At 49.9% G+C, this 12,255-nt stretch overlaps 1 protein-coding gene across 1 annotated transcript; it reads left to right on the forward strand.

Moving 5' to 3' along the window:
- Positions 1-6,278: 6,278 nt before the first annotated feature.
- On the forward strand, positions 6,279-12,007 carry LOC109758810 (uncharacterized). Its single transcript, XM_020317674.4, has 4 exons — positions 6,279-8,960; positions 9,059-9,204; positions 9,680-9,903; positions 10,480-12,007. Exons 1-4 carry the CDS (start codon positions 7,193-7,195, stop codon positions 11,234-11,236), a joined length of 2,895 nt encoding a protein of 964 aa, XP_020173263.1. The 5' UTR covers positions 6,279-7,192; the 3' UTR covers positions 11,237-12,007.
- Positions 12,008-12,255: the final 248 nt, after the last annotated feature.

Consider the following 12,255-nt stretch of genomic DNA (forward strand, 5'->3'; position numbering starts at 1 on the left):
CCAGATGAGATAGTGATGGTTCTCCATAGTCACTGCCACCAAGCTATTAGAGCTTCGTGATGAACTATAACATATCAGGGATAGACATGATGATCCTTGAGCAACTCGCGATGTTTGACACCGCGAAAGTAGAAATCAAGAAGGAGCATCAATTGTTGATGGTTAGTAAAACCACTAGTTTCTAGAAGGGCAAGGGCAAAAGGGATACTTCATGAAACAGCAAATCATTTGCTGCTCTAGTGAAGAATCCCAAGGTTGAACCCAAACGCGAGACTAAGTGCTTCTGTAATGAGGGGAACGGTCACTGAAGCAGAACTACCCTAGATACTTGGTAGATGAGAAGGCAGGCAAGGTCGACAGAAGTATATTGGATATACATTATATGAATGTGTACTTTACTAGTACTCCTAGCAGCACCAGGGTATTAGATACCGGTTCGGTTGCTAAGTGTTAGGAACTCGAAATAAAAGCTGCGGAATAAACGGAGACTAGCTAAAGGTGAGATGACGATATGTGTTGGAAGTGTTTCCAAGGTTGATGTGATCAAGCATCGCATGCTCCCTCTACCATCGAGATTGGTGTTAAACCTAAATAATTGTTATTTGGTGTTTGCGTTGAGCATAAACATGATTGGATTATGTTTATCGCAATACGGTTATTCATTTAAGGAGAATAATAGTTAATCTGTTTATTTGAATAATGCCTTCAATGGTCTTGCACCTAAAATGAATCTCGATCGCAGTGATACACATGTTCGTGCCAAAAGATATGAAATAGTAATGATAATACCACATACTTGTGGCACTGCCATTTGAGTCATATTGGTATAGAACGCATGAAGAAGCTCCATGTAGATGGATCTTTGGGCTCACTCGTTTTTGAAAAGATTGAGACATGTGAACCATGTCTATTGGTATATATGCATGAAGAAACTCCATGCAGATGGATCGTTTGGACTCACTTGATTTTGAATCACTTGAGACATGCAAATCATACCACATGGGCAAGATGACCGAAAGGCCTCGTTTTCAGTAAGATGGAACAAGAAAGCAACTTGTTGGAAGTAATACATTTTGATGTGTGCAGTCCAATGAGTGCTGAGGCATGCAGTGGATATCGTTATGTTCTTACTTCACAGATGATTTGAGCAGATGCTGAGTGTATTTACTTGATGAAACACAAGTCTGAATTATTGAAAGGTTCAAGTGATTTCAGAGTGAAGTTGAAGATCGTCGTGACAAGAGGATAAAATGTCTATGATATGATCATAGAGATGAATATCTAAGTTACGAGTATGGCACACAATTAAGACATTGTGGAAAGTGTTTCATAATTAATACCGCCTGGAACACCACAGTGTGATGGTGTGTCCAAACATCATAACTGCACCCTATTGGATATGGTGCATACCATGATGTCTCTTATCAAATTACCACTATCGTTTATGGGTTAGGCATTAGAGACAACCACATTCACTTTAAATAGGGCACCACGCAATTCCGTTGAGACGACACCGTTTAGAGAAACCTAAGTTATCGTTTCTTAAAAGTTTGGGGCTGCGATGCTTATGTGAAAAGGTTTCAGGCTGATAAGCTCGAACCCAAAGCGGATAAATGCATCTTCATAGAATACCTCCTATTTCAGATCTGGAAGCAAAAGTAATTGCTTCTAGAAACGGGTCTTTTCTCGAGGAAAAGTTTCTCTCGAAAGAATTGAGTGGGAGGATGGCGGAGTCTTGATGAGGTTATTGAACCATGACTTCAACTAGTGTGTAGCAGGGCACAAGAAATTGTTCCTGTGGCACCTACACCAATTGAAGCGGAAGCTTATGATAGTGATCATGAAACTTCGGATCAAGTCACTACCAAACCTCGTAGGACGACAAGGATGCAAACTACTCCAGAGTGGTGCGTAATCCTGTCTTGGAAGTCATGTTGCTAGACAACAATGAACCTACGAGCTATGGAGAAGCGATGGTGGGCCCGGATTCCGACGAATGGCTCGAGGCCATGAAATGCGAGAGAGGATCCATGTATAAAAGCAAAGTATAGACTTTGGAAGAAATACTTGATGGTCGTAAGGCTGTTGGGTGCAGATGGATTTTAAAAGGAAGACAGACAATGATGGTAAGTGTCACCATTAAGAAAGCTCGGCTTGTCGTTAAGATGTTTTCCGACAAGTTCAAGGAGTTGACTGCGATGAGACTTTCTCACTCGTAGCGATGCTAAGAGTCTGTTGGAATTATATTAGCAGTTACTGCATTATTTATGAAGTCTTGCAGATAGGATGTCAAAACATTGTTTCCTCGACGATTTTCTTGAGGAAAGGTTGTATGTGATACAACCAGAAGGTTTTGTCAATCCTGAAAGATGCTAACAAGTGTGCAAAGCTCCAGCAATCCTTCTGAGGACTGGAGTAAGCATCTCGGAGTTGGAATGTACGTTTTGATGAGATGATCAAAGATTTTGGGTTTATACAAAGTTTATGAGAAACTTGTATTTCCAAAGAAGTGAGTGGGAGCACTATAGAATTTTTGATGAGTATATGTTGTTAACATATTGTTGATCAGAAATGATGTAGAATTTCTGGAAAGCATACAGGGTTATTTGAAAAGTGTTTTTCAATGGAAAACCTGGATTAAGCTACTTGAACATTGAGCATCAAGATCTATAAGGATAGATAAAAAACGCTTAATAGTACTTTCAAATGAATACATACCGTGATAAGTTTTTGAAGGAGTTCAAAATAGATCAGAAAAGAAGGAGTTCTTGGCTGTGTTACAAGGTGTGAGTATTGAGTAAGACTCAAGACCTGACCACAGCAGAAGAGAGAGAAAGGACGAAGGTCGTCCCCTATGCTTTAGACGTAGGCTCTACAGTATGCTATGCTATGTACCGCACATGAAGTGTGCCTTGCCATGAGTTGGTCAAGGGGTACAATAGTGATCCGGGAATGGATCACATAACAGCGGTCGAACTTATCCTTAGTATCTAGTGGACTAAGGAATTTTCTCGATTATGGAGGTGAAAAGGAGTTCGTCGTAAAGGGTTACGTCGATGCAAACTTTGACACTAATCCGGATGACTCTGAGTAGTAAACCGGATTCGTATAGTAGAGCAGTTATTTGAAATGGCTCCAAGTAGCGCGTGGTAGCTGCATCCACAAGATGACATAGATATTCGTAAAGCACACACGGATCTGAAAGGTTCAGACCCGTTGACTAATAACCTCTCTCACAAGCGAGATATGAACAAACCCCATGGGTGTTGGATTCATTACATTCACATGGTGATGTGAACTCTTGGGTATTAATCACATGGCAATGTGAACTAGATTATTGACTCTAGTGCAAGTGGGAGACTGTTAGAAATATGCCCTAGAGGCAATAATAAATTGGTTATTATTATATTTCCTTGTTCATGATAATCGTTTATTATCCATGCTAAAATTGTATTGATAGGAAACTCAGATACATGTGTGGATACATAGACAACACCATGTCCCTAGTAAGCCTCTAGTTGACTAGCTCGTTGATCAATAGATGGTTACGGTTTCCTGACCATGGACATTGGATGTCGTTGATAACGGGATCACATCATTAGGAGAATGATGTGATGGACAAGACCCAATCCTAAGCCTAGCACAAGATCGTGTAGTTCGTTTGCTAAGAGCTTTTCTAATGTCAAGTATCATTTCCTTAGACCATGAGATTGTGCAACTCCCGGATACCGTAGGAATGCTTTGGGTGCACCAAACGTCACAACGTAACTAGGTGGATATAAAGGTGCACTACAGGTATCTCCGAAAGTGTCTGTTGGGTTGGCACGAATCGAGACTGGGATTTGTCACTCCGTGTAAACGGAGAGGTATCTCTGGGCCCACTCGGTAGGACATCATCATAATGTGCACAATGTGACCAAGGAGTTGATCACGGGATGATGTGTTACGGAACGAGTAAAGAGACTTGCCGGTAACGAGATTGAACAAGGTATCGGGATACCGACGATCGAATCTCGGGCAAGTAGCATACCGATTGACAAAGGGAATTGTATGCGGGATTGATTGAATCCCCGACATCGTGGTTCATCCGATGAGATCATCGTGGAACATGTGGGAGTCAACATGGGTATCCAGATCCCGCTGTTGGTTATTGGCCGGAGAACGTCTCGGTCATGTCTGCATGGTTCCCGAACCCGTAGGGTCTACACACTTAAGGTTCGATGACGCTAGGGTTATAGGGAATAGATATACGTGGTTACCGAATGTTGTTCGGAGTCCCGGATGAGATCCCGGACATCACGAGGAGTTCCGGAATGGTCCGGAGGTAAAGATTTATATATGGGAAGTCCTGTTTTGGTCACCGGAAAAGTTTCGGGTGCTATCGGTAACGTACCGGGACCACCGGGAGTGTCCCGGGGGTCCACCAGGTGGGGCCACCGGCCCCAGAGGGCTGCGTGGGCCAAGTGTGGGAAGGGACCAGCCCCTAGGTGGGCTGGTGCGCCTCCCACAAGAGGCCCAAGGCACAGGGAAGGGGGAAAGGGGGAAACCCTAGGCTCAGATGGGCCTAAGGCCCACCTAGTGGTGCGCCCCCCTCTCTCCCCCCTTGGCCGCCCTCCAAGTCCCATCTAGGGCTGGCCACACCCCTTGGGGGGAACCCTAGATGGGGGCACAGCCCCTCCCCCTCCCCTATATATAGTGGGGGTTTTGGGGCTGCTATACACATGAGAACACCCAAGTTCTGGCGCAACCCTCCCCCTCTTCCATGTCCTCCTCCTCTCCCGCGGTGCTTGGCGAAGCCCTGCAGGATTGCCACGCTCCTCCATCACCACCACGCCGTCGTGCTGCTGCTGGACGGAGTCTTCCCCAACCTCTCCCTCTCTCCTTGCTGGATCAAGGCGTGGGAGACGTCACCGGGCTGCACGTGTGTTGAACGCGGAGGCGCCGTGGTTCGGCGCTTAGATCGGTATCAACCGTGATCTGAATCGCTACGAGTACGACTCCTTCATCCGCATTCTTGCAACGCTTCCGCTTAGCGATCTACAAGGGTATGTAGATGCACTCCCCTTCCCCTCGTTGCTAGATTACTCCATAGATTGATCTTGGTGATGCGTAGAAAATTTTAAATTTCTGCTACGTTCCCCAACAGATTCCACCGACAACGCAACTCAATGACTGGTTGGTTGTTTCTCATCAATGGCTTGGATATTGACATGCATTTCTTAGTTGTGTGAGCAATGACACCGAAGGAAGTCAAAAACCTAAAACTCGATTCTCACTCCGATCAAATAAATGACCCCAAGTTGTTGGGCATAGGTTATCTATCCAACGATCCAGTCTTCTCCACACGCCTATTAATCCCGTCGCCATCTCGGTCTCCCTCGACCCACTTCGACCGGGTAATCGGCCCTCGAGCTGGCATAGGTTATCCATCGAACAGTCCAGTCTTCTCCACCGCGCCTATTAATTCCCTCGCCCCCTCCGTACCCACTTCCCGGACCAGAGGCAGTGCCACACTTTTCTTGCCTTTCCAGGCTCTTTCGCATCCACCTATTCATTTCATTCCCATCTCACCCGCATCTCACGAGCGGCGAACTTTCTCCCCCCCCCCCCCAGTTGCCTCTCTCTCCCACCGCCTCCTTCATGAGCCACCATGTGCACTAGCCCCGTGCCATCGCCAACCACCCCCTCTCGCAGTCGATCACGGTGCGTCGCTCTAACCACATATACCAGATCCTGAATCGAAAAGGCATGTACGTGGATCGCCAGAAACGAGCTCCATGGCGCTCCACCCCCTCCCGTGCTCGACACCGCCGGTTGCATCACAGCAATCGTCACCGCGGGCGGCATCTCCGAGAGAAGGTACCCGTCTCATCCCCGCCTTATCATCGGTTTCTTTTCTCTTCCGCGTGAATTCCCTTTTGTTACATACATTGAACGATTTGCGCGTGTGCCAATCTTGTAACGAGTTTCCCGTCACATATTTCCACAACGTAAATGGATTTCAAAAAGAAAAAAAGAAGAAGAAGAAAAGACGCCGCGCAACATTTCATCCCCATGACCTGCATGCGTTTCTTCTTGATGCACCGGCACGGACGGTCACCCGGGGTTTGTGATCCATGGAGCATCAGGACACCCTGAATTCGTGAGGCACCCTCGTCATCCATCCATCCACCTTCACCTAGAAGTCTAGAACTAGAAACGCCCCGGCTGGCCCCCACGGGCACGGCACTCAACTGCGCCAGTACAAAGCTCCACCTCACACCCGTGCGCAAACAGCCGCGCCGAAAAAAACTGAAAGCGCAAGCCACCAAGGGTCCGCCGCTACGAACCAGGCTCGCAAACTCGCAGTTGACATGCCACGTCGCCGCCCGAGCAAACAAACTTTGGAGCTAATTACTGTACTTACCTGGCAAACAATGGACGGAGAGATTATAAAGAGCAGGGGAGGAGCGGCACCCCCACCCAAATAAATCCAGCCCCCCTCCCCTCCGTCCTCCACGCCGGCGACAGGCGTCAATGTACGGATGTCCCCCCGCCCATAGCCCCACCACCACCACCACCTCCATTCTCTCCTCCCTCCTCACCGTCGTCGATATTTCATCTTTTCTCCCCCTGTCTTTGCGCGTGTGTGCGCGCCTTGGGTTTGGGTAAAACCGCCGCACCACCGAAAGAGCAAGCCCAGCCTCCCCTCCATCCCCCGATGCCGCCTCGTGCTCCGCTCCTCCCCTCCCACCACCATAGCCTCTCAGTGATACAGTAGCCCCACCCTTCCGTCCTCCACTCTGCTTTCCCCCCTCGAAACCCCATCCCCGCCGCCGTTGGTCGGTCGGGCTCGCGCGCCGCGGCTGCTCCATCAGGAGCATCCGCTTGGGTTTTTCACCGCTGCTGCCACGAGGTTCAGGCTCAGGCGCTCAGGCTCAGGCCGCGTCGCGACGAGCCGCCCCCCGCTGGCACGCGCGCCCGCGCCAGCAAAAAGGCGAAGATTCCCGGCCTCGCCTCCAGTCCCCTCCACACCACCCTCCTCCCTGCCCCTCTAGTCCAGATCTGCCGCTCTCTCGCCCCCCTCCCCCGCTCCCCGCGCCGCCAGATTCGCCGCCGCCGACGCCGACATGCGGCCGCTGCGGCGCCTCTGACCAAAGGGGAATAAAAAGACTCCCGCTTTCGTGATTCCTCTTCGCGCCGGCAGGGGCCGATGGGGTGCGGCCAGTCCAAGCTGGAGGAGGAGAAGGCGGTGAAGCACTGCCGGGAGCGCTCCGAGCTGCTGGCCCTCGCCATCCGCCACCGCTACACGCTCGCCGACGCGCACCGCGCCTACGCCGACTCGCTCGGCAGGGTCGGCGTCGCGCTGCACGACTTCGTCCGCGGCGTCCAGACGCTGCCCCCGCCGCCGCCAGAGCCCACGCTCCACCTGCCCCCCGGCAACCGCAAGGGAGACGGCCTGCCCGCCGCCTCGCCCGCCAACAACCCCGCAATCGCCTCCTCGTCCAACGGCCAGGCGCCGCCGCCCGCCGCCAAGCAGGTCCGCATCAACCCCGATGACCAGCACATCCACTTCCACTCCGACGGGGACTCCGATTCCGAGGACGGCCACATCAAGTTCCACTCCGACGACGAGGCCGACCCGGGCCAGCGCCGGCCCGAGATCGTTCGCTCCGCGGGGGACCCGGGCCAGAGGCCGCCACCGCAGCAGATGGGGCCGCCGCCGTATGGCTCCTCCGCGTACGGCCCGCCGCCGTCGTATGGTGCTCCTCCGGGGTACGGGTATGGTGGATACCCCCCTCCACCTGACTACGGCGGCATGGGAGGGCCCGGCGGCTATGACCCGGGCTATGGCGGCATGGGGGGCGCCGGAGGCAATGGACCGGGATACAGCAGCATGGGACCACCGCCACCTAGCAGTGGTGGATACGACCCACCTGGCTACGGCGGCATTGGTGGCTATGGCCAGAGCTTCTTCAACATGAACTATGCCCGCAGCCAGCCCCCACCACCGTCCGTTTCACACCAGCACCGCCCGGAGGCCACCGACGCCACAGTCCAGACCTTCTTCAACATCAGCTATGCGCGTGGCCAGCCCCCGCCGCCGTCCGTATCGTTTGAGCAACGCCCGGAGGCCAGTGATGCCACGGTTCAGACCGTCTTCAATACCAGCTATGCGCGGGGACAGCCGCCTCCGCCGTCTGGAGCATACGAGCAACGCCCGCAGGCCAGCGATGCCAGAGTCCACTATTATGGTGACGGCGGCGCGCAGCCACCCCCGCGCGGGTACAATGGGTATGCCTCCCCGCCGCAGAGTTCCTATAACCAGTATGCCTACGGTGGTTACTATGGCGGTGCTGCTGCTCCACCTCCGGCAGATATGCCATCCTCCTCCCGCGAGGAAGTCGTGCCACCGCCGCCTCCATCTCCGCCGAGTGTGTCTACTTGGGATTTCTTGAACCCATTTGAGACCTATGGGAGCTACTATGACCAGCCAACTGCTGCTCCAGCGCCATACACTCCCAGCAGGAGTTCCAAAGATGTGCGCGAGGAGGAGGGCATCCCCGATTTGGAGGATGAGGACATGGAGGTAGTCAAGGAAGCTTATGGTGAGGACAAGCACCTGTTGAATGGGCACACTGGGAAAGGGAAGGCCGCAAAGGAGGAAGGTCGGAGCAGTACTGGGGATGAACTGCCCCGTGACTCCAAGTCGTCGCTGCCAAGTAGTAGTGGGAGCAGCTTGGATCATGATGTTCATGTAGTGGAGAAGAGTGTTGTCGGAGAACAGGTGCGGAATGAAGCACGTCAACATGTTGCTGGCCTGCCGGGCACAGGATCAGAGAAGACGTATGTTGATGACAATGAGGTGGTGCTCGAGATCAAGGCTCAGTTCGAGCGTGCCTCCAGTTCAGCTGGTGAGGTGTCCAAGATGCTTGAGGTCGGCAAGATGCCTTACTACCAGAAAGGTTCTGGTTTCAAAGGTTGGTGAATTGTCTCACCTCTGCTGTCAAACGGTTCTGGCTTGTTCTTTTGCAGTTTCTAAACATGTTTGCTAAGTTTTACCCAATTGCCAATCCAGTATCTGCGATGATGATTTGTGGGATACCGACAATGGAGGAGGAGTTCCTGCGGTTCGAAGAGGACAAGGCGATGGGATGTGGCAACCTTTCCTCGACACTACAGAAACTATACATGTGGGAAAGGAAGCTTCTTCAGGAAGTTAAGGTATAGAATTCTCCTTTTACATATTTGAATTTCTGAGGAACATTGTGAGTCGCGAGATTACTTTATTTTGGCAATGTGATTCCTCATGTTCTCATTTCACATGCCTCTGCATCCTAATTTAGTGCACAGAGTCAAAGTACAGTATGTGAAAGTTTTGGATTTGTCCATTGTCTATGGTACTGACTGATTACAATTAGGAGTTTCCATCTTATTTTTTAAGGGGTAGCACTTACTTAGGTATTGTTGTTGCAGCTAAAATTATGTATCAGGTAGTTAAATGTAACTTTTTAATTAATGAATAAATATGCTTTGAATAGGTCCACTTTAATACTCTTTTGTTCTTCCATGTATAAATAAATGTTTGGTTGATACTCATTGAAATGATGTGGAAGTGGGTCAATGCTTTTCTTATCACTCTGCACCCATTTATCCAATATTAGATTCATTGGACTCAGTTTCTTCGTGTACATTACAGGCTGAAGAGGAGGAAAGGCTTAAGTATGATAGGAAACGCCAGGACCTGCAAATATTAGATGAGAAAGGTGCAGAAACTGAAAAGATCGTAGCGGCTGAAAAGGAAATAAGGAAGTTATCGACAAGAATAAGCATAGCTATTCAGGTTGTGAACACCATCTCAGGCAAGATCAGTAAGCTAAGGGATGATGAGTTATGGCCACAAACATGTGAGCTCATTCAAGGGTATGCCGCTCTCCCTTAAAACAACAGTAACCTGCACATACCCCTATCTGTTTCCTGCTTCTTTTACATGTTAGAATATCACATCTGGAATGTCTAGCTACATGTTTATGTTAACTTGAGTATTTTCACATACGCAAATCAGTGGATTTATAAATCCTTTTTCTGCACTACCTTGCAATATTGTTAATGTGAGTGAGGTGATAGTGAGGCACACAATTAACAGTGATCAATGAGCAGTTAGAAAAAGTATGTAGCACAAGGTTTCCTTCAGTAACCAAAATGCTTTTGTTGTGTCAATCCTAGTAGTATTATATCTTCTCTCAAACAGGACAGTCTTTTCCATTGCATGTTCTTACCAGGTTATATGTTTATTTTATTTTATTTTCATGCATCAGGATTCAGTCCTTTGTTCACAGTTTTTTTTTCCATGTAGTGCATTGCAAGATTTAGTTGACTGTTGACATCTATGGTGGTGTGTTGTTCAGTTAGCACCTATGCATCTTTCTTTACTGTTTTTATTTACGCACATGTTGGTCTGTGATATTGGAACTGATTGTATCAAATGCTTTTATCCAGGCTGATGCGGATGTGGGATGTTATGTTAGAATGCCATCAGATCCAGCTGCATGCCATATCCCAAGCTAAAAACATAGACTCCATGATAGATGCTGCAAGGTTTGGTGATGATCACATGGACTTGATCAAGCATCTAGAGCTTCAGCTATTGGACTGGACTACCTGTTTTGCCGGATGGGTTACCGCTCAAAAGAACTATGTTAGTACGTTAAATGACTGGCTGCGGAAAGGAGTTGAGTATGTGCCCGAGGAAACGGATGACGGCGTCCCTCCATTTTCTCCTGGACGGTTAGGTGCACCGCCCATCTTTGTGATATGTAATAATTGGGCAGCCGGCGTGGCGAGGATATCCGAGAAGGAAGTCGTCAAGGCAATGCAAGCCTTTGCGTCCAACGTTCTCCACCTCTGGGAGAAGCACAGGTCACAGCAAAGGCAGGGTATGATGGCCAATAAAGGAATGGACAGGGACCTGAGAGTGATGGAAAAGGATGAACAAAAAATGCGCAAGGCTCTGGAAGCAAAGAACAAGAAGCTTGTCCTGGTTTCTGATCAGACAGGCGTGTCCTTGTCCGCACAGGTGTTACACGGCGCAGGCCCCCAAGCCGAAAACAGCAGCCTGCAGTCGAGCTTGAGGAATATTTTTGAAGCGATGGAGACCTTCACTGCTGCTTCCGCAAATACTTATAAGGATCTCAACCTTCGCGCCGAGGAGGAGAAAGCTCGAGTCGCCGAAGAGAGTGGCAGTAGTGTTCCGTAGCTTCCATGGTCTGTGTTTGCTGCTACAATTGGACACAGGCCTATGTCAGTGCAAAGAAAACTGACCCTGGTGATCCAGATTGGAACTGTAGTGTGCATGGCCGTGGCTCGATTCTGGCGGCAGGCTTTCAGCTGATGCACTCTCCATCCTTTGATGCCGAGCAGGTCCGAGGCAGGCTCAGACATGATGATACCTCAACCTTGTTGATTTGAGAATAATAGGCTTTGAGGATTGGATGGCCGACCATCTGTTCACAGACCATACCGGAGAAGGAGCAAGGAAACTGTGGTGTGAATCAAGAGGAGGCAGTCGCGGCTACCTGTGCATCTCAGCAGCACAGCAGCAGTGGCGGCCAATCCCTGAGCTAAGCAACGGGGCAGCACGGCGCCGAGCTGCCTGAGGGGTTTCCATACACCGCGCCGTGTAAAAAAAAAAAAACAAATCGATGGTCATGCTGTCAGGCTTCGGAACTGGTGGTGGTAGAAGAGCTGCATCCTGCTGAATTGCCGGTGCACAGACGAGTGTCGGACATGGCGGTGCCTGAAGCGCCGAGGAACACAATGGGGCATGGTGACATATGCAGAGCCGGACGGCGGCAGCAGTAGCTCGGCGCCGGTACTTGACGTAGAGGCCGATCGGCGGGCTCGATCGACCGTAGGATATATAGATGGCTAACGAATCGCCCTGGCTGTTGTTCACCGGAAGTTTTTTGGTCGTTTGTTCTTGTTGTGTTTATTCGTATATAGAAGAAGATATGATTCAATTGGTGCAGCTGGTTGTTTGTTTGTTTGTTTGTTTTGTGTACAGCTGCTGGCTAACTGAACTTAACTGAAACCAACCTGTTGTTTTCTCTCTGTGTGCGTGTGTCATATCTTCGCCGAGCTCGGCTGGGTGTGCCGTGTCTTCTGGACCTGGATTTGCTGAAGCCGATCAGTGAGCCTCTACGGACTAATCTATCTGTCTATCCGTCCTGATGGGACGCCCATCCATGGTGCATGGGCCCGTCCCCTTTCCCTAGA

Source organism: Aegilops tauschii, chromosome 5, assembly GCF_002575655.3.
Source record: "Aegilops tauschii subsp. strangulata cultivar AL8/78 chromosome 5, Aet v6.0, whole genome shotgun sequence".
NCBI lineage: Eukaryota > Viridiplantae > Streptophyta > Magnoliopsida > Poales > Poaceae > Aegilops > Aegilops tauschii.